A 21907-nucleotide genomic window follows, 5' to 3' on the forward strand; every position below is an offset into this window, starting at 1 on the left:
TGGAGATCGTTGGTGTCTGGCTGCATCTGCTCAATATTGATGTTAGTGAAATCCAGTCATGCTGTTTGCAGCAGTAAGCTCATTATCAGTGTTATAATTATCCCATAAAAGACTATATACAATTTTACTCAGCCAGTACAAAGATGGTGGGCATTTGGACTGTTTCCAGATGTGAGTTGTTATGAACGAAGCTGCTAAGGATGTTTCTGCTCATGACTCATAAAATCAATACATACTCCCAGTTTGTTGTCTGTTTTGTTGTTGTTGTTGGGGTTTCTGTTTGTTTTGTTGTTTGGTTGGTTTTGGTACAGGATCTTGCTTTGTCACCTAGGCTCAGTGCAGTGGGGTGATCTCTGCTCACTGCTCACCGCAGCCAAGACCTCCTGGGCTCAGCCTCCTGAGTAGCTGGGACGACGGGCACACACACACACACACATGCCCAGCTAATGTTTATATCTTTTGTAGAGATGGAGTTTCGCCATGTTACCTAGGCTGGGGTTTTTTGCTTGTTTTCCTTTAGGTTTTTATTTTTCTTTGTATTTGTTTTTGATTTTTGAAGTGAGAGTGTAGAAGTCTTCCTCTGCTCTGGAGCCCATTCCCCAAACGGAGCCAGCAGTGGATTCTTGCGTGGCCTTCCCAAAGCAGATCCTGAGGTCTGCGCTTTGAGAATCCTGTGTGTGAGGTCCCCAGTGGAGCCATTTCCCAGCCAGGGGCTTTGGGGGAGCGGATCCCGCCTTGGTCTTCCCTGTAGATTCACCTCAATGCCCTGTTGGCCCAGAGCCCCTTGGGACGCTTTATACTGTAGGAAAACATGTAAATGTATCATTGTGGTGAGGTAGCCTGGCCGAGCAGGGTAAGGCGCTGGATTAAGGCTCCAGCCTCTTCAGGGGTGTGGGATTGAATCCCACCGCTGCCAATTTGCTGTAGTTTTGTCACTTTTCTCCCCTGTAAGTTACAAAAGGAGTAATGGGCCCCACACTTACCCAGGATCTGAGGTTTCATTTGGCAGCATGCAACTGTCGAGCGGATGGGCTCTGTGATGAGTTTGTCCACAGCAAGTGAAGGTGGGTTGAGTTCTTCAGAAGTACGGGTGGTTGAGGCTAGAAAGCAAAAGAATAGATGTCCTCTTCTCTTAGTGCCTCTGCAACCCAGTGGACATGATAGTGGGGTGTTCTAGGTTAAGTCCCCAGTGTAATAAAAGTGTGTGATGAGATAAAACCCACTCTGAGCTGTTTCCCTCCGGTTTCAAACTGAGGATCCTTTGCATGTTACGCAAAAGTAATAGCCACTATGCCACAGAAACCCACAACTTGCCACCTTGTCATAATGTTAGACGAGTGTTCTCCAGCTGTGAAAGGAGAGCCCCACAACCCTTAAAGAGCATACACCTGCGTACGGGTCTATGCCCAAAGTCTTAACGGCAACTCTTGGTTCAGGGGCGGCTTGCTAGTCTCTTATTCACGATTCTTTCCAATCCCCACCATTCCAGGAAATCTTGGTGATGCCACCACTAGACAGTGTTGGGGGGCAAAACTGTCCAAGTAATAGGTGAAACGAAAAAAGCAGGCTCGTCAGGGATTTGAACAAGAAGTTTAGTTGAAATGAAAAAAGCTGGGCTCGTCCGGGATTTGAACCCGGGACCTCTCGCACCCAAAGCGAGAATCATACCCCTAGACCAACGAGCCGCCTGACACATGGGGTGCCGAATCTTTCCATGATTGTGTTCTTCATGGATCAGTTCACCGAAGAGCGGATTTTTTTCTGCCAGCTTAAAATTCTCAAGATCTCTCAGTCCAAGCCCAACTGGTCCTCGCTGCTCATCTCCGCGTCTGCCACTAATCAGCCGCCGGTAGCCCGACGCAGGGTAAATGCTCGGTAAAGCCCTTCCTCCTCTGGTCTCCCGGAATCCGAATGAACGCCTCCCTACCGTCGATCCACTCGAGCAGCAGCAGGGTCACCCATCAGTTCTTCAGGCTGGGCGCCCCTTCCCAGGGGAGTCCAAGAAAGGCGCAAATCTTGAGGCCCAGGGGCAGGACGCAGAGGTTGGCAGAGCTGGAGGGCTCAGGAGAGAGCTCAGTGCTGGGAGAGTACGCCAGACCGACTGGGTCAGTAGCTGCGAGAAGCGAAGTGAAACCAGGGGCAGGGGCTCTTTATCGTTTTAGGAAAAGATAATTAGCAGCACATACCCATTTGCAAAATGTTCAGAAAATGTAGGGAAGTGTAAGTCAGAAACGATCGATAACCGGGAACTCTGTCTTCTCGTGGTGACTCTGGCCACTGGGTTGTTGCACAGCTCCGAGGCTGGGACCCACGGGCGCGCTCCCGTGGTGCAGGGACCGGGGTCCTGGCTCATGGCTCTAACTGCGTTCTCTAGGGATTGACCCCGGGCCGCCTCCAGCACAGCGCAAAGCCTGGGTCTCCAGCTGGGTGGGCGCCTTCCTCTTCCTTCGCCTCGGACCTACTCTCACCCAGCGCGCTTTAATTACACTAGTTTATTTAGTAGTAAAAATAATGATTCTGACTCCCTGCTTTAAAATTCGCGATAATCTACACAGAGCTCAGTCACAGGTTTATTTTTGTGTCACTAAAAGAGACATTTCCTGCACTGCTGTAAAACAGCGTGGGATGGTGGTTAAGCTACTCCGAGGAACCAATGCTCATTTTTCCATTCGCTGTCTCGGCAATCTTGCTCTGCTTGCGCCCGCCGCTGCCCTCGCCCCTCCTCTCTGCCTCTCCACGCTGGACTCTCCTGAATGCTGTGGCTGGCCTTCAGCTCTTCCCATGCTGAACATTTCAGATGAAATGCCCTTGGGTCCGCCCCACCCGGGAGAGCTCTCCCTTGTCCCAAGCCTCGCACCCGCGCCTCCACCAGCTCCACCTGGACAGGAGCGCGAGCGTGGAAGACCTCCCGGCACCTCACCTATATGCCACCTAATTCGGCCAGGTGACCAGTGAGTGTATGGGAGCGGCTGTGAGGCCCAGACTTTGAAAGCCCCAGAGTGCGAGGCCTGAGGTTCGCCCACCTGTTTGTTCGATTATTGTGGGGACTGCCTGCCAACACCCCCACACGCAAGCACACGCACGCACCCTGGGAGTCCACGGTTTTCGTCCGGAGGGTATCCACAGTTAACCCCTCAGGTAGCTCGCTACTGGTCCCCGTGGCCTGACTTCTAAAGTAGGGTGATCTTCCTGTGGGGCAGGTGTTTCGGGATCGACGAGTTTCTGAGCAGCCCCAGGCGCGCGAGCGCCGGAATGTGCTGGTGGGCTCCTGACCTGCGCGGAGCGAATCCATCCCGGTCTTGACCCACAGTCTCGGCTCTTTGGACCGAAGCAGGCGTGGGTGAGAGAGGGAAGCGCGTCCTACTGGCCGGAGCCGCAGACCCCGCTCGCTCCTTCTCCCCACCCAGTCAACGCGGTCACAACTCCAGTCTCTACCTAGGTGGCTGCGAGCGGTTTTCTCTTCTTTGGTGCACCAGACACGGAAGTTTTCGAACCCTGAGCTACCCTGGAGTGGTGCCTGTATAAGCCGCGGGCCCACGTGGGACGGGGACTCGCTCAGGGCTTTTCAAGGTCCCCTTCCGCTGGAGAGAGGGCGCCTGCGACAGGGGAGTGTGCGGCGGAACCGGGCCCCGCCTCCACCTGTGCTCAGGCCTCCAGAGTGCGCCTGGCGGGGAAGACCGAGGCAGGAGCGGTCCCGAGACCCCCAGGGGGCCCTTCCTGCACCTGGGCAGCGCCCCCACTGTTCACTGAGGACTCTGGCTCGCTTTCTACACTTCCGTTAATAGCAGGAATAAATCAGTCAGAAGGCCAGCATTCATTACTTGTATATTTTGTTTAAAATAAGTTTTTTCTAGAGGCTGAAAGCCAATCTTGACAGGAAGCGCCGTTAGGCCCGGGTCACGAATGTGGCCGTCTGCGCTTTTCTGTGTTAACTCCACAAAAAGAAGTCAGAGCTTGCAGTACGGAGGCGACGGGGACCCGAAGGCGCGCAGCCGCCAAGCACAGAGCTGTAGACCCCACGCTCAGCGCGCGCTGGGAGGACGCCGCAAACACGCCAGGCGGGAAGGGGCACGGTAGTTCTATCGTCTCCTCCTGGAGAGAGGGACAGAGACACAAAGGCAAGTCCCTGGCAGGAGTGGGAAGAACGGAGGGGAAGGGAAAGAAGCTCCCGGAGAGCGCGCGCAGACGGAAGTGAGCGGGGTCGCGGAAAGAGGGCGCGCGGGGCTCAGTGAACCCGTGATAAAAAAGGAAGCCCGCAGTGGGTCTGACTCTTCAAGAGATAAGAAAATGGTAGGGAAGCAGCCTTCTGTGGCGGGTACCTTAGAGGTAAACAGAAAGTGACTCCGCCACGGTTTGGCCTCCCTGGAGGGCAGGAGTAGGTTCGCGCATCTTCCACTATTTTTCAAGGAAAAAAAGAAAAGGAGAGGCAGGCCCCAGCGAGAATTGAACTCGCGACCCCTGGTTTACAAGACCAGTGCTCTAACCCCTGAGCTATGGAGCCGACCGCTAAGTCGGCTTTCTCGCGCAAGCAGTTGACGCTATCGCCAGCGTTGCGCAGCCGCAGTCCGCTGAACCCGACTGAGTTCCGTGGTGACTGGACCCAAGCTCCTCCCCCGGCGTTAGTCCCGGAAGAAAGCTCCTCTGAGACAGTGCTGGCGTTGGGCTAGGGCGCGGGCGCGGGTGCGAGCAGGCGCTGTCCGGACCCGGCGGATCTCAGCGCGGTGAGAAGCGTCCCCAGCCTTGGTCGGAGCTGGAGAGGCGGGGAGGGGCGCGAGGATTGGAGAGCACGCTTTGTGGCTTGTTGTTCATGAGGATACTGGGCCAGAGGTCAGGGCTATGGAAAAGTCAGGGAAGGATGTGAGCACGCACGCAGGGAGCCCAGGTCCGAGCAGTTAGGGCGCGACCTGGAGCGAGCTGGTAGTAGGGGAGCAGTGGGGGCATCTGGAGGTGGAAGCCGAGGGGGAGTGGGGAAGCGGGGAATCAGGACGGCTAGGTGTTTGGAGACGCTGGAGCAGAAGAGTCTAGGTAGGGTTGCAAGTGGGTGCTAGTCCCTGCCTCACATTTGAATGAATTTGGAAAAGGCAGCTTTTAGGGCACACTGGAGGAACTGTTCTGTCAGGGCCCCTAAAGGGCCACGGGGTAGAGGAGAGGGAAAAGGATGAGGGCCCAGCCTGGCAAAGGACAGAAATTGGTGGGTATAGGAAGTGGACCTTGGCCTGGTGGCCCAGCCTGCCCTATGCTCCCTGCACAGCCGGCTGTCTTAGATCACTGGGCGGCCAGGCCAGAGGCAGGCCCCTGGATTTCCCCGAGTCTGGATGCTGAGGGGCCCCGTGAGGTTCTGATGGCAGAGGCCTGGGCTTATGGCTCAGCAGCTAGAACTAATGGTTGGATAAGAAGTGCCCAAGTTAGGCCAGTTGTTCTCACAGACCCAGAGATCTCTAGAGTTTATGACGCCCAGAGTATAGGAGAGGGATATGTATACACATGTCCTCACACCAGCATCCTGACATCCAAGTTACTGCACTGCCCTGGTGACCAAGAAAGAACATCTCTTCCCTTCTACATGCAATTGTTACAGTAACTGTTGTTACATTTCTTCAGATATATAGATATGTATGTAGTTATTCTGCAAACACACACTCTCTGATAGACACACGATTACACCCATGAACACAAAAACTGAAAATATACATGTGGAGAGCTACTCCCAGTCCCTAGACCTGACCCTTATGTGGTACCTCCACCAGACATTGCACCTTCTGGGACCTGTAATTCATTCTGATGCTCAGTACATTTATTGGATGGTACAAAGGGAATTATGATACTTAATCAAAAAGCCATACAAGCCAGATAACATTAGGGCTTAATGGTAACAATAGGTGATTTAGTTAGGAAATGAATATTAGAGATTGGTTTTCCTTATGGAAATCAGAGGTATTCAAATGCCGGAACTGGCTACCAGGTTTTAGAGCGGCTCTGCATGTATAAGCAGGACATAGGATTCACTCTCTGGAATGCTTCTGTAGGCAGGACTTTTAATTGGTCTTGTCTTCAGCCCAGAGGATACAGTATTCTGATTATCTGGTGCTGTGTCAACTGGGCCTGCCTTTGGGATAGTGTCATGCCTGCCCCTCGAGAACCCTATGTGCAAAGTGAGCTTGAAGCATCTCAGAGACAGAGCACTGAAGCTCCATGACACAGGGCAGTTCAACTGTCATTGTCCCTGCTTGCCAGCACATCTGTCTAAATAACCTGTGTGGACAAAATTAGCTCTGAGCCTGGTATTCTGTTCATCCAGCCTGGTAGCCAGGTAGTGAGGAAAGAAGCCTGTGGCCCTTGCCTAAATAGAAGGCGGTTAATATTTAAAAACAAATCAACAATAGAATATGACCAAACTGACTTGGGTCTGTTTGCAATACTTGAACCTTATGCCATGCTCATAAATGCTCTCTCCAGAATACACACACACACACACACACACACACATACAAGAAAGGTGAGATATAAATAAACACACACTCCTCCTACATATAAACGTGCACACTTATTCACTCTGGCAGAAACCCTGGCTCATACTTCTGCTCTTGCACTCAGATCTAGGGAGTAGAAAATGAGCCAAGCCAACTCTAAAGACAGCTCATAGTCTTCATTTTCATCTCCCCACCCCCTTCCCTGGGGAGCACTGAGCAGGGAGCAGCCCACTGCCACCCTTCCAGAAGCCCAGCTATCCAGAAGCTGGAGAACAAGTAGACAAGAGCTGAGGCTGGCCAGGGGAGTCCCCTCCAGGGCTAGGCTGAGAAGGCCTTGACACCAGGGTGCTCTGCTGTTGGCAGTTTCCTGAAAGAGTCTGTCAGGATCATGTTTGTGCTGTTTGTGCGTTGTTCAGAACTGGCTGCATCTTTCAAATTGTAAGTACCAGCCGGACGCAGTGGCTCACACCTGTAATCACAGCACTTTGGGAGGCTGCGGCGCGTGGATCACAAGGTCAGGAGTTCGACACCAGGCTGGCCAAAATGTTGAAACCCTGTCTCTACTAAAAAAATTAGCTGGGCGCAGTGGGACGTGCCTGTAATCCCAGCTACTCAGGAGGCTGAGGCAGGAGAATCATTTGAACCTGGGAGGCGGAGGTTGCAGTCAGCGGAGATCGTGCCATTGCACTCCAGCCTGGATGACAGAGTCACACTCCATCTCAAAAAAAAAAAAAAAAAAAGTAAGTACCATCTTGGGTTTTGTGTTTCAGAGTTCCAGAAGCAAAAACAACAAAAAACAGTTCAGGTACAGTGCACACCTGTAATCATAGCCCTTAGGAAGATGGAGACTGGAAGATCACTTGAGGCCAGGAGTTCAAGACCAGCCTGGGAAACATAGGAAGACCCAGTCTCTAAAAAACAGTTAAAAAGAGGCTGGGCACAGTGGTTCATGCCTTTAATCCCAGCATTTTGGGAGGCCGAGGAAGGTAGATCACGAGGTCAAGAGATCAAGACCATCTTGGCCAACATGGTGAAATCCCATCTCTACTAAAAATACAAAAATTATCTGGACGTGGTGACAGGCACCTGTAATCCCAGCTACTCAGGAGGCTAAGGCAGGAGAATCACTTGAACCCGTGAGACGGAAGGTTGCAGTGAGCTGAGATCTTGTCACTGCACTCCAGCCTGGTGACAGAGTGAGACCCTGTCACAAAAAAAAAAAAAAAAAAAAATTAAAAAGAAAGAAAAAAATAAAGTCCCAGAAGCTTTGATCTCCTTATCCCAGAAATGTTTATACTTTGGCACTGGAAAGTGGGGGGTCAGGTGTTTGTGAGAGCACATGCTGGTTGTTGCTTTGGTCAGGACGCACCTATCACTCTCTATCTTCTGGCTAAGAGTGCTGGAGAGCTGTGATACCCATTGGCTGTTGTCCTGGGCTTCTCTCTCACAGACGGTCTAAGGACCTCCTTCCAGTTCTGGCCTAGACTGTCCTCTGAGCTGGGAGCACAGGGCTCCTCCCTGAGTAGATGACCTGTCAGGCGAGCTGGATCCAGAGGTCCCACAACCTCTCAAGGTAGAGCTGGCAGCTATCCAGAAGGCAGCAGCCATGATAGCAAACCTGGCAGGCGGGCCCAGACCTGTCCCCTGGCAATGGGAAACAGCAGGACTGGCTTTGACATTTTTTTAGGGAGTCAGACGCCTTTCCAGTCAGGGCAGAAGCCCTTTGGAGAGCTGGGCTCCTGACCTCACCAGCCTCCACCTCCTGAGGGCTCTGGCCAAATCCATATGTGACCTCAGGAAAGGAACCCCCAAGAGTCCAAAGTCTCTCTTCCCCTGCTCAGTTGGCCGTAGTCTCAGTCTCCTGCTTCAGGGTTGTGTCTATAGCAACCAGGGTCTGGAGCAGGGAGGCCAGACCCAAGATGGACCAGGGAGCTCTGGGGAGGCGATATCCCTTCCCACCAGCAGCTCGGAGACAGGAGCTCGGAGCAGTGCCCCTCAAGGCCAGATTCGCAAGTAGGTACCCGTGGAGCAGACAGAGAAAAGCGGGAACACGCGCTCCTGGAAGTTGACACGGAAGGTGTAGAGGTGGCGCATGTCCTCCATGGCGTAGAAAGACACGGCTCCCACCTCCAGGTCCAGGGCCACCCGCACACGCGACAGGTGCCCGCAGCTGAGGGGCGACCTCTCGGGGCTGGTCACGGCCCAGTACTGGCCACCATTGAGCTGCAGGGCCCAGACGCCCTCCTCGGGGGTGAAGGGCGTGAGGCCCTTTCGGCGCACGCTCTCCCGGGCCACGCCGAAAGCCCAGCCGTCCTTAGAGCCCACCTCCACCTCCCAGTGATGCCGGCCCGAGGAAAAGCCGCAGGATGCCAGGACACGGGTGTTGGTGTCGAAGCGGCGGGGATGGTTGGGCAGGTCCTGGGCCCGCTCGCCGAGACGCACACTCTTAAGATCCAGAGAGAGGATGAGGCGCGGGTTGGCCGTGTCGGGATCCAAGGTGAGCTCCACTGCAGGCAGAGACAGGGAGAAATGTCCCCATGAAGGCTTGGCACAGTCTTTGCAGGGCCGCGCCCATCCCTGCTTTGCAACCTGCCTGCCTTTCCCTCGAGAATCCTCCCAGCATCCAGCGCCAAGGCCCAACCAACCCCCACTCTCTGCCTCCCAGCTATTTTGCTTCTGTCCTCCCGCACCACTCAGCAAGTACTTACTGAAATCAAACAAATGGAATGTATGGGCCTGATTTGAACTCCAATTCAAACAAATTTGAATGCTAGACATTGGAAAGAATCATTAATCTCTGCAGGTATGATGACTGCTTTATGGTTATGTTTTACAAAGTCTGTTTCTTTAGAGATAACACACTGAAATATTTATGGCAATAATATGTTGTCTCTGATGTGCTTTAATACAGTGGGGCCAGGCACCTTGACTCGCGCCTGTAATCCCAGCGCTTTGGGAAGCCAAGGGGGAGGATCGCCTAAGGTCGGGAGTTCGAGACCCGCCTGGCCAAAATGACAAAACCCTGTCTCTACTAAAAATATAAAAGTTAGCTGGGTGTGATGACACAGACCTGTAGTCCCAGCTACTCTGGAGGCTGAGGCAGGAAAATGGCTTAAATCCAGAAGGCGGAGATTGCGGTGAGCAGAGATCGTGCCACTGCACTCCAGCCTGGGCGACAGGGCAAGTCTCCTGTCTCAAAAATAAAAATAATAATAGGCAGGGCATGGTGGCTCATGCCTGTAATCCCAGCACTGTGGGAGGCCAAGGCAGGAGAATCACAAAGTCAGGAGATCAAGACCATCCTGGCCAACCTGGTGAAATGCTGTCTCTACTAAAACTACCAAAATTAGCTGGGCATGGTGGCACATGCCTGTTGTCCCAGCTACTCGGGAGGCTGAGACAGGAAAATCGCTTGAACCCGGGAGGCAGAGGTTGCAGTGAGCCGAGATTGTGCCACTGCACTCCAGCCTGGCGACAGAGTGAGACTCCATCTCAAAAAAATAAAAATAAATAATAATTATTATTATACAGCGGAGGCTAGAGAAGATGGCTCACGGCTGCAATACCAGCACTTTGGGAGACCGAAGGCCGCTTGATCACTTGAGGTCAGGAGTTTGGGACCAGCTTGGCCAACATGGTGGAAACCTTGTTTTGTATTTTCTTTACTGAAAACACAAAAATTAGCCCGGCGTGGTGTCCTGTGCCTGTAATTCAAGCTGTTTGGGAGGCTGAGGCATGAGGGTCACTTAAACCCAGAAGGTAGAGGTTGCGGTGAGCGGAGATCAGGCCACTGCACTCCAGGATCTCACTCTAGAGCAAGACCCTGTCTCAGAAAATAAAAGAATCCCATGAGAAGTGGATAGCAGTGTCTATGGAAGCTATGGCCACTAATTGACCACTGCTGAAGGTGAGAGATGGGTATGTAACATTCTTTATACTCTTCACTCTACTTTTGAGTATGTTTGAAGTTTTCCATGATAAAAAATTAAGGCCAGGTGCAGAGGCTCATGCCTGTAATCCCAGCACTTTGGGAAGCAGAGGTGGGAATACAGCTTGAGCCCAGGTGTTGGAGACCAGCCTAGGCAATATAGTGAGACCCCGTTTCCACAAAAAATAGAAAATTTAGCAAGCATGGTGGTGTGCTCCTGTAGTCCCAGCTACTCGAGGGGGCTGAGGAGAGAGGATTGCTTGAGTTTGGGAGGTTGAGGCTGCAGTTCCACTGCACTCCACCCTGGGCAACAAAGCAATACTTTGTATCCAAAAAAAGTTAAAATATGTACACTTATTGTGAGCACTACTACTTTCCAGGCCCTGGGGATACCACTGAGTATCAAAGTAGTTCTGCCTGCCTCCAGCTTCCTTCCTGAAGGAAAAGGATTGAGGATAGATGATAAACATAGCAGATAAGAGGGATGAAAAGAACAGGCTGTAGCTTCAACCGGAGTGGCCAGGGAAGACCCTCACTGAAAAGGTGCATCGAGCAGACACATATAAAGAAGGTGAGGAAGGCCGAACGCAGTGGCTCATGCCTGTCATCTCAGCACTTTGGGAGACCTAGGCGAGCGGATCACAAGGTCAGGAGATCAAAACCATCCTGGCCAACATGGTGAAACCCCATCTCTACTAAAAATACAAAAATTAGCTGGGCATGGTGGCATATGCCTGTAATCCCAGCTACTCGGGAGGCTGAGGCAGGAGAATCGCTTGAACCAGGGAGTCAGAGGTTGCAGTGAGCCGAGATTGTGCCACTGCACTCTAGTCTGGCAACAGAGTGAGACTCCATCTCAAAAACAAAAACAAAAAAGGTGAGGAAGCGAGCCATGTGACTGGCTGGGGAAAGCATGTTCCAGGTAGGGGGCTGGGGCAGGGGAGCCTTGCAGTGCAAAGGCCCTGAGATGGGTGTGTGCTTGGTACACTTAAGGAGCAGCAAGCAGGATATGTAGCTGCATGGAGTAGCAGGGGTGTGCAGTGAGGCCCGATCCCTTGGGGCCTGGAGGCCACCATGAGGGCTTTGACCTGTACTAAGTTAGAGGGGCTGTGGCAGGGCTCTGAGCAGAGGAGGGCCTGGTCTCACTCAGGTGCTTTAGGTGTCACCCAGACACACTCTGACTTAGCTCAGACATCAGCATCAGGAATATGTGCCCTCCACTCCCTTCCCCTGAATGTTGGATCCCAAACACTCTGGAGCTCTGCAAGAGTAAGAACCATATTCCTTCCAGCCTTCAGCCTCCCCTTACTTTCCTGGTTCCCTGTATACACCCCATCTCTAGGAGAGGTTTCCGTCTCTCTTGGAGTGGGGACTGGGGAGCGGCTTGACCAGGTGGCCGAGCTGCCTTCCCCAGTCTGAATATCTCAAGGAATAGAGCATTCCTGCTCCTAACCAGCCTGCAGCATTTGGGCCAACAGGCCCCACTGCCATCTGTGTCAGAGTTCCCAGGCAAGGACAGGGAGGGGTAGGGGACAGAGGGACAGGGTTGCTGAGGTGGGTTGGTGGAAGGAACCGACCATATGCAAAACCCTGAGATGGTCACCAGCAGGGAGTAGGTTCTCTCTGTGGCAGACAGTCCATACTTGCCATCACAGCACCATCCCTACCTTTCTCCTCTTTCTCCAGCTCTCCCCGAAGGTCCTCTGAAGAGGAGAAACAAAACAGGGTGTGCATGAGCGACATGGGAGATTCTATGGCAAGGTCACCAGCTCTTTATAGCCCAACTGACTCACTCATTCCTGAGATTCCTAAGGCCAAGAATGAATGTGCAGGCACAGGGCCAAGCATGTGGGGTGGGGGGCAGGGGGCCAATGCCCAAGCATTCTAGCTCTACCTAAGTGGCTCTGAGCTGAGCTCTCCCTACACAGCCGTCTTCCTACCCCCAGTACCCCTAGCGGCACCCCTCTACCCATCTGTCTCCATGGGAAGCTGCGTGGCCTGGGGAGGGGGCCTGACTAGATTTGCCACCACGGCCCCTACACCAATCTAGCCATGGCACAGCCATCTTCTGTTTCAACACACAGCTTCTAGAAAGCACACCCAGGGACCCCTGAGCCTCTACCACACTATGTGGCCCCACTCAGTACCCAGGCCCCTACCTTTGAACTTCTTCAGCAGCCCTTTTAAGACAAAGGTCTTGAGGGAAACATTCCAGACTTTATTCTTCATCTCAGAAGAGACTGTGGTTGGCTTGGGGCCAGGCACATTGCTGCACCTGCAGGACAGGGGCTCTGAGAAGGGCCTATGTGCACCGCTTTCCTCCCACAGGCTATGACAATTAGGATGGCAAGGTCTTCTTGACAGAAAGAGGTAGGAAAGGGAGAGCCAGACCTCATTCAGAAAAACCCATGGCCAGGCAGGCAAACATTTGTCTCAGAAGGTCCCTGGGCAAGCAAGTAGGGGGACCAGGAGGTGAGAACTCCGGGGGTGGGGAAAAAAGAGAAGGCTCAGTGAAAACGGAAGACGTAACTTAGAGAGGCCCCAGGAGCTGTGAGGTAACTCACCTGCTCAGCGTGCTTTTGAATTCCTGGAAGGAAAGATGGAGGAAACCAAATCAGCATCAGGTAAACTCCATTCGTCTTTGAGAAACAAAGCTTGTCCCTTGCTGTGCCTCCAAGATGTAAGCAATAAGTAGGTGTGCCACACCTCACTGGCTGCATAGACTCCAGGCGACAGCAGCTTCCAGTGGCTACTGACTGCAGGGTGTCTCATCCACACAGTGAACCCCTTTCCACAGCTCTTCACATGCTTTTTTTTTTTTTTTTTTTTTTTTGAGGCAGAGTCTCCCTCTGTCACCCAGGCTGGAGTGCAATGGTGCGATTTTAGCTCACTGCAACCTCTACCTCCCAGGTTCAAGTGATTGTCCTGCCTCAGCCTCCCAAGTAGCTGAGATTACAGGCATGAGCCACCATGCCCAGCTAATTTTTGTATTTTTAGTAGAAACGGGGTTTCACCATGTTGGCCAGGATGGTCCTGATCTCATGACCTTGTGATCTGCCCATCTTGGCCTCCCAAAGTGCTGGGATTACAGGTGTGAGCCACTGCACCCGGCCGGTTTTTTGTTTTTTAGAGATAGGATCTCACTCTATCGTCCAGGCTGGAGTGCAGTGGCATGATCATGGCTCACTGCAGCCTCAAAATCCTGGGTTCAACCAATCTTCCTGCCTCAACCTCTCATGTAACTGGGACTACAGGCTCCTAATTTTTTAATTTGCTGTAGAGACAGGGTCTTGATATGTTGCCCAGGTTGGTCTCAAACTCATGGCCTCAAACAATCCTCCTGCCTCAGCCTCACAAAGTGCCGGGATTACAGGGATAAGCCACTATGCCCAGCTGCTTTCTTTATTACAGAATCATCACTGGAGCTATCCCATGGACCCAGTGCTGCCTATGTCCTGAAAACCACCTGAGGGAGGTCACAGTCCTTATGTACCTATTGCTCACTCAGCCCAGTAATGACTGTTCTTAACCCATCTGTGGTTTGTGAAGTTTGTCTAAGTTTGTGGTTTATAACTATTTTGTTTTTTAGTGAAATACAATAGAAAACATCAAAGTGTACACCTCTAGCAAAGGTGAGTAGTATTTTCTAAGACTTTGGTCTCAAGCATATGATTCTGAAATATGATATATATTATTGTGGCTCATGGTCAAGAAAGTTTTATCACATCCCTCTAGATCTCTAAACCCAGGAAAATTGGGGGACTTCTTGCCAGTCCCCTTCAGCTCCAGATCATATGATTCTCCTAATCCCCCAGAACTGACACTGTTCTCTAGCTGTGGGTCCTGATACCTTAGGATAAATGACTCAAGCTCCTTGCTTAGCAAGACTCACCTCGAGAAAGTTAAGATCAGGCTTTTGAGCTGTCTCCTGGATCTGGCTGCTGAGCTTGGACAGCTGGGTGATCTCACTCCCGAGCTGGGCCAGGTTCTCATTCTGCTTCTGTGTCACTTCCCGGGACAGTTCCTCCAGGCGACCCAGCAGCCGGCCCTCCTGCTCTACTAGGAAGGCCCTCAGTGCCTGGAACTCTGCCCCCACCTTCTCCTGCTCCGCTGCCATCTGCTTCTGTCTCAGGAAGAGAAATTGGAGAGGTAGGGGACTTGGGCATGGAGATATAGCATTTGGCCAGGGACCTGAGTCATATCACGGGGCAAAGTTTCATCCCTGTCACTGCTGGAGGATCAGAGATACACCATCTATGCACATAGTGCATGCTTTATTTTCAGTGTCCCAGCTCCAAACAAGCGATAGTCTTGACACATACTTTTCTCTCCCCTGCCATAGATGTGCCTGCACATGTCTGTGGATCTGGGCTCCACCACCTAAACCAAGGTAGCATCATACTCTACCTAGAAGTACGCCAACCTGTAGGTTCCTTACTTGAAAAGTAGAAGGGAGGCCAGGTGTGATGGCTTACACTGGTAATCCCAGCACTTTGAGAGTCCAAGGCTGGAGGATCACCTGAGGATCGGGAGTTCAAGACCAACCTGACCAACATGGTGAAACCCCGTCTCTACTAAACATACAAAATTAGCTGGGCCTGGTGGCGTATGCCTGTAATCCCAGCTACTCAAGAGACTGAGGCAGGAGGCGGAGGTCTCAATAATCCGAGATCATGCCATTGAACTCCAACCCAGGAGGCGGTGCAAGACTCCATCTCAAAAAAAAAAAAAAAAAAAAAAAAAAGCAGAAGGGATAAATTAGTGCCTCCTGGGGCAACCATAGGATTAAACGGAGATTGCTTTTTCTTCCTCAAGCACATTTACTTCATCACCCTCAAACTTTCACTCTTCACTTTACTTCTTTTTAAAGGCGATCTTTCCTGTTTAGTAATTATAATGGTAACAAATGCTCAAAATACAAACCCTAGGAGAGGTAGGAAAGTAGAAAGGAGGAAGAAAAATCCAATGCCAGTGAACAGAGGTAGCAGCATACCCACAAGGAACTAAGTGAGAATATGCTACATGCAAGCTGGATATTCTATTCTTTCCATTAAGGGCATACACAGGACTTTTTACTCCTTGGTTTTCAGATGCAGACTCATTCCCTGATCTCTTGATTTTTTTTATGTGCACACATTTGTCGTACTCAGTATGTCCCACCAGGAAGTTCCTCTTCCTTGAAAACTCCTGGACAGAGGAAGGGAATTCTAGGAAGTTGGGAGACCTGGGTTCAGGTGTCCCGCAGTACCCTCACCTTACCTTCAGCTTCCAGGCAGGCTGCAGTAGCCCTTAGCGCCTTATAGATATTAACTCCCTCAACCCTGACAGTAGCCCAGTGAGGTGGGCACACTTCCCCTCAAGTCTTACAGGTGAGGAGACAAAGACAGACACATCACCAGAAAGTGTTAAGCCAGGCTTCTAGGCCAGGGAGCCAGACCCCAGAGCTGAGCTTCTGCCAGCTACATCATATTGCCTTGCAAGGAAATAACACAAGTGAAACAGTATTTGCCAAAATACTAGTCTAAACCAGGGTTTCCCAACCTTAACACAGTTGACATTTTGGGCCAGATACTTCTTGGTCGTGGGGGGCTGTCCTGTGCCTTGCAGGATGTTTAGCAGCCCTTCTGGCCTCTACCACCAAATGCCAATATTGTCCCTATCCCATTGTTGACAACCAAAAATATAATATCTCCAGACTTGCCAGATGTCCCCTGGGGTAGGAGTATTTTCAAATAAGAATATTCCCTCTCCCTTTTATGTTGCAGTGATAGTTGGACTCTGCCTCTGATGTTTCATTAAGCAGGGTATTGTAGATAACACAAGTATTGTAAATCATAGAAGTATTTTATCACTGTGAAGAATGGATGGAGCTCATTCTTTATGTAGTCTCCTGTAATCTCAGCACTTTGGGAGACCTGTAATCTCAGCACTTTGGGAGACTGAGAGGGGTGAAGTCTGAGGAGGGGGATTGCTTGAGTCCACAAGTTCCAGACCAGCCTGGGCAACATAGGAGACCCCACCCTACTACAACTTTACAAAAACTAAATTAAAAATTAGCCGGGTGTAGTGGTGCACACCTATAGTCCCAGCTACTCAGGAGGCTGAAGTGGGGGGATCACTTGAACTACTTTAGCCATAGTGATAAAGTGAGACCCTTCTAAAAGCAAAGCAAAACGAAACAATAAAAATGAATGTGGGGGTGGATGGGCGGGTGTTAGGAGAGGACAGAGTTGGAAGGTGCGAAGCAAGTCCTGGGGAGTTGGATCAGAGACCTCCGCTGCCACCAATGCCTGGGAAGACTCTCTGGTTCATGGATGTCAACCAACGACAGAAGAGCTGTGTTGGGGCTGTATCTCCAGCAGAGGAGTGATGAAGGTCTGGAGGGTGAGCTCATGGAGGGAAGTAAGTGATCGAATGGGAAGGTCTGGGATGAACACTGGATGCAGACATAACAGATATAGTTGAGGGTCTGGAACCGACCTTAGGGTGTTTGAACTCCAGGCGTCTCCCCTACCCCTCCTGACATTGAGGATAGGAGGGTCCTCTAGTTCATCTTCTTCCAATTCCCTGCCTTGACAGGCCCTAGTAGATCCTTTCATTCTTTGGACATCTATTTACTGAACTGGGAACTGAATTTGCAAGGTAGAAAATGACCATTGGTGATTCATGTTTGCCTATCTTCACCAAAATGAGCCCTCATTTCACTTTCCTGTTCTATTCTAAGAAAGATAAAATATCTTCCAACTTTGGGTGGAAGAGTGCTAGTACCCAGACCCTGGGCTGTGCAGCAGGGGCTACTGTGAACCCAAGGCCCCAAACTTCCTCTTTCTACCAGAGCCAGGGAGCACCTCTGACACCCTCTAGCCGTTTCTCCCTTAGCCTCAATTTCAAATCAAAATCTCTGAAAATGAAATTTTTTTTCACTACTGTTTTGTTGACAAAACATGCCATGAACAGATCTGAGGCTCTTTATTGTATTAATATTCCCACTTACTGAATATTCATGTTTCTCTGCAGAAATATTAATGTGTTCTACTACAAGATGCTTCCACAGGCTCTAACTGGCATGTTATGTAATATCACAGTGACTGTACATTCTGATTCACTGGGACAGTTCCAGTTTAAGCCAGTAGTTTTGCAATAATTATTTTAGCACTCTCTTTAACTCTCAAAAGCTCTGGTTTGTACAATAATTACACGGTCACACTATATAATATACACCCTATTATCTTTGTGAAATCCACCCTGTGGTTCCATAGCACATACTTTTAACACTGCACACCAAGCCCTAATGCTGAGTGGGCCTCTGTTGTCCCCCACAGGGTGCCTGGCTCACCAGGAGCTCCTTGCTCTCCTTCTCTTCTGTGGACCGGAACACCTCATAGTCCTCCAGTTCCTTCTTCAAGACCCTCAGCCTGGACTCCAAGAGCTCCTGCAAGTGAAGGGAAACAATATAAGGTGTGGGGAAGTGGGGGGATTCTGGAAACCCCCACCTGTGCCTTCCTGGAGCCAGCCAGGAGAAAGGGAAGGCCTGCTCACTGAGGGAGAGGCCGGGTAGAAGTCATCTCTACAGGCTGCAGGCCACACTTCGAGGTGACTCTGAAGGCCTCGGGGTCTTGCTTCCCCAAGAGCATCTGCTGGAGTAGCCAGACTGAAACACAATCCTCCAGCAGCCCTACCTCTAGTCGTCTCCTCTGCTATCCACCCCTAGATCAGGAAGCCCTCTGGGTAGGAAAGTTGGAGCAGGATAGGCGAGCAAGGAGGGACTGGAAACTGCCACCCGAGCCTCCCCGCCCTCCCCACCCCTTCGTACATCCTCGCAGGGGCTCGGCGAGAAAATGGAAGAGGGAGGGGGCCCAGAATCGACAGACTTGGCACAGTCAGACGGCTGTAGGTGCGCTGCTTAACCCAGGAGCCCCATCCTTGGACCTCTTGAAGAGGTCCTCCAACTCAGTTCCATGAGGTGAGAACTTTGAGCAGAGACCGCTTCAGGGAAGAAGATAAGATTCGGGGCAGCGGCTGCGTGGCTGTGCCGGAGACTTCCCGCGGGCTGAGAGCTGCGGAGATGCAGACGAGGCTAGAGGCTCCAATCAGACAGGAAGAACATCGCCAAGTCCGTGGGGCACATCGCGCAGGTGGCCCAGTGTCTGGCTCAGAGGGAAACGCAGTGGTGGTGGAGTGGGGTATTGGTGATGTTAGGGGTGACAGAGAACAGCGCTCAACACAGGAACCAGTCCGGGTCTTCTTGGAATAGGCGAAAGAAGGGAAGGGCTCACCCAGGCCTCCTGACTACCAGTCTGTTCTCTGCACCGCGGGCAAGGGAGCCGGGGACCGAAGGGGAGAGGGGTGCCTGCGCTCACCTTGGCCTCCTGCACCGCCTCGTCCAGCGGTAGCACGGCGTGTTCGCGGTGCTCGCGGGCGCGGTCGCACACCACGCAGATGGCGCGTCCGTCGTCCTGGCAGTAGAGCTTGAGCGGTTCGCCATGCTGCCCGCACCGGGCAGCCGCTGCCGTCTGGGACCCGTGCTCCCCCGGGGCGGCCGCGGGCAGGCTAAAGCGCCGCAGCAGTGTAGCCACTGCGGCCAGCTGCCGGTTGGGCCGCAGCTGACTGGGGCGCGCGGGCTCGCGGCATTGCGGGCAGGGCAGTGGGAATGGCTGCCCGCGGGTCGCGGCCCCTAGAGCCCCAGCGCCCGGGCGCTCCCAGCAGCGCCCTATGCAGGCGCGGCAGAAGCTGTGGCCGCACTCAACTGACACCGGCTCGCGAAAGAGCTCTAGGCAAATAGAGCACGTCGCCTCGCCCTGTAGCTCTGCCGCCAGCGCTAGCGCCTCGGCCCCGGTGCCGGGGCCGGTCCGCGGCCCCACTGCTGCCATGTGCGCTCTCCACTCACCTAAGTGTGGTCGCGCCCTGGCGGCCACTGGACCTCACAGGACGCGGGTCGGAGCGCGACGTCCGGGCTGGCCGCCGAGTGCCCACTGGGAGAGGAAGGGCGGGGCTGCCACTGGACAGTCAGAGACTTGAGCCCAGGGCGCACCGGGCGGGAGAGCTGGGAGGCAAGGCACAAGTTGACTGCGGGCGGGGAGGCACAGGGCCGTTTAAGTGCTGGACAGCGCCCTGAGCCCCCATCTGCGCGCTCCATCGGCCCCCGCCTCTTCCCGTGGACCCCATCCCTCAGCCTCTCTAGGCCGCCCCAGCCTGACCCAGTCAGCCGCGGGAAACAGACCGCGACAGGTGGGCGCACAAACCCTGCCGGGCGCCACTCTCGGTTCCTGACCAAGGCCGACCCAGCATCGCCGTGGCAAGGGCCTGGTGCCCTGTCCAAGGTGTCAGGTTACCCTAGTGCAGGCTCGCCCCGGGCCTGTGCTGAGCTAAATTTAGAGTCTGGAATCTCGCCCTGTCTCCCCACCCTCAAGCGCGGCCTTGTATCCACTCCATTACCTTTTCTGCGACTGTCCTCCCCCTTCTTAATATTTGAACAAATAATACGTTTATAATTTTATTCAGTATTATTCCCCCCACCCCAAAGAAAAAAACAACAGTGCTCACTGTGCCCCAGCTGTCTCCACAGCCCCACTGCAGAGCTGCGGGTGTTATCCGCTTCCACGCCCTCTCTCCTGGTTCACTCTGGAGGCCACTCGAGTCAGGCTTTCCCCCTGCACACTCCTCAGAAACCGCCCTTGTCAATGTCACCGGGAACTTCCGCGATTCTAACCCAAAGGCCTCGCCTCATCTCATCTGCTCCCGGTTGCTACCTCCTTCCCGAGGTCGCTTCTCAGCGCCTTCCAGGACCCTGTGTCCCCGACCTTCTTTCCTGCTGTTCCTGAACCGCGTGGCCTCTGCGCTGGCTGTTCCCCTTGCATGGACCTCTTTTCTCCCACCACTTGCACCTCATTCTCCCTCCCACCTCATTCAGGTCTTGTTTCAAACCTCTGTGCCCACGAAGCCCGCCCCGAACGCACACACTGTACAAAGTCGCCTCTTAGCGCGCTCCCCACTCAGGGCTGGCTCTGTGCCTGCACTCTGTCTCCTCTGGAATGTCGGCTTTAAGGTGGACTGTACCAGGTTTGTTCACCGCTGAATTCTGTTTTTAGAGCAGTTCTTGGCAAGCTCAGTAAAGTTTTCTTGAATTAAACGTGGTTCAAAATTCCAAAGATAAGCCGCAGTTCACGGTGAAAAGTAGGCCCATCGCCTGTGTCCCAGTTCTTTCTTAATCCCGAGCAATAAACTTCACAATTCTGGATTACGTTAATCAAATATTCTGTATTTTACTGCCTCGATCTCTTCTCTTGTTCAGGCCACAGTTCATTTTTGACATCCTGCTTGATTTTCTCTCCTTTTTCCACCGCTGCTCCCAGGTGCTTAGCCGGGCCTAATTCCTCCCTCTTGGACTCCCTTGGTCAAGATCCGCTGGTGTGGAGTCAGCGGAGGATCCTGGAACAGGTTTTTGCAGCAGCTGAGATCCAGCTCACAACGGTTGCCATCCACTCCCGGTGCCTTGAGCTAAGCAACAAATAAGAGTGATCCAGGAGAAATACGAAAAAGAGGTGGGGATGTAGCTCAGTGGTAGAGCGCATGCTTTGCATGTATGAGGCCCCGGGTTCGATCCCCGGCATCTCCAGCAAAGTTTTGCACCTTCAATATCTATTTTCCATTTTTCTTTCAAGTTTTGAAATCTAGCACCTTTGCAGAGCGTCAGGAAAAGCCCCACAGGTTGGAGTCCGGTGGTGGAGAAAGACCGCGGCGGTGCCTGCCCTCCTCTGGGCCCCATTCATTGTCTTTCCCTCCTGTTTAAAAATCCACACGGTGAGAGCTCCAGTGGCGTCAGGATGCACTTGTTTTTTCATCTCTGTGCCGTGAGCTTCATCTCGGGTAGAAAATGGTTTGGTCGCTGGTAGGGTAGAAGAAGCAGAAAACAGACATAAGTGGGAGGGACGGTCAGGTTTGAACGGATGACGGAGTTTGAATTTCCCAGGAGTCGAGACACTTTCGTAGTTTTATCACACTCCAAATAAATCCAAATTAAAACCCATAGTTGAATACAGGCCAAATCTAATGTAGAATAAAAAATTGTTGAAAGTTTAACTCGAAGCGCCCGGCTAGCTCAGTCGGTAGAGCATGAGACTCTTAATCTCAGGGTCGTGGGTTCGAGCCCCACGTTGGGCGTAATTAGTTCTTTTACTCCTAAATCTGCGATTATTGGCTATACCTAAAAATATGTTTGGCTGAACAACTCTTAGGAAAATAATCTGTTCTGAAGTCTTCTGCTTCCGTTTGTGCAATACTCTTGTGGGCGCTCCACTGTTCATTGTCTGATGTGTATCTAGTGACACAATTAGGGTTTTAAACTGTGGTAAAATATGCCCAACAAAAGTTACCACTTTTTAACTGTGTAGTTCTGTAGCATTAAATACATTAACATCGTTGTGCATCCATCTCCAGTCCTTTTTCATGTTTCCCAGCTGAAACTCTAAACCCATTCAACACTAACTCTCCATTCTCCTCTGCCCACAGC

At 52.2% G+C, this 21907-nt stretch overlaps 1 protein-coding gene and 4 non-coding genes across 11 annotated transcripts; 2 read left to right on the top strand and 3 right to left on the bottom strand.

The window, feature by feature from the left end:
- Positions 1-1613: 1613 nt before the first annotated feature.
- On the bottom strand, positions 1614-1685 carry TRNAP-UGG. Its single transcript has one exon. It is a non-coding gene; the product is annotated as a tRNA-Pro (tRNA).
- A 2743-nt stretch (positions 1686-4428) lies between these two features.
- TRNAT-UGU lies at positions 4429-4501 on the bottom strand. Its single transcript has one exon. It is a non-coding gene; the product is annotated as a tRNA-Thr (tRNA).
- A 3116-nt stretch (positions 4502-7617) lies between these two features.
- On the bottom strand, positions 7618-19332 carry TRIM7 (tripartite motif containing 7). Of its 7 annotated transcripts, none has more exons than XM_032271281.1 (7): positions 18759-19332; positions 17735-17830; positions 14291-14521; positions 12963-12985; positions 12558-12673; positions 12066-12101; positions 7618-8977 (listed from the first exon to the last, which is right to left on the bottom strand). In XM_032271281.1, the coding sequence occupies exons 1-7, from the start codon at positions 19266-19268 to the stop codon at positions 8466-8468; spliced, it is 1524 nt and encodes a 507-aa protein (XP_032127172.1). In that variant the 5' UTR covers positions 19269-19332; the 3' UTR covers positions 7618-8465. The 7 variants fall into 7 exon arrangements, with proteins under 7 accessions (XP_032127172.1, XP_032127171.1, XP_032127175.1 ...); XM_032271280.1 differs by having other exon boundaries at positions 12558-12727; XM_032271286.1 differs by lacking the exon at positions 18759-19332 and adding an exon at positions 17938-18316 and having other exon boundaries at positions 7619-8977.
- Positions 19333-20941: 1609 nt separating this feature from the next.
- Positions 20942-21013, top strand: TRNAA-UGC. The gene has a single exon. It is a non-coding gene; the product is annotated as a tRNA-Ala (tRNA).
- Positions 21014-21485: 472 nt separating this feature from the next.
- Positions 21486-21558, top strand: TRNAK-CUU. Its single transcript has one exon. It is a non-coding gene; the product is annotated as a tRNA-Lys (tRNA).
- The last annotated feature ends 349 nt before the right edge of the window (positions 21559-21907 follow it).

Source organism: Sapajus apella, unplaced genomic scaffold (genome assembly GCF_009761245.1).
Source record: "Sapajus apella isolate SASKATOON/1434 unplaced genomic scaffold, GSC_monkey_1.0 scaffold228, whole genome shotgun sequence".
NCBI classification, from domain to species: domain Eukaryota; kingdom Metazoa; phylum Chordata; class Mammalia; order Primates; family Cebidae; genus Sapajus; species Sapajus apella.

Bases quoted from the DNA above. Each gene is read 5' to 3' on its own strand.
- TRIM7 (XM_032271280.1), bottom strand. From the start codon at position 19,268: ATGGCAGCAGTGGGGCCGCGGACCGGCCCCGGCACCGGGGCCGAGGCG. The intron at 14,522-17,734 runs GTGAGCCAGGCA...TTCCTGAGACAG, and splicing joins AGGAGAGCAAGGAGCTCCTG to AAGCAGATGGCAGCGGAGCA. The intron at 8,978-12,065 runs GTAGGGATGGTG...CTCTGCCTGCAG, and splicing joins GCTGGAGAAAGAGGAGAAAG to TGGAGCTCACCTTGGATCCC.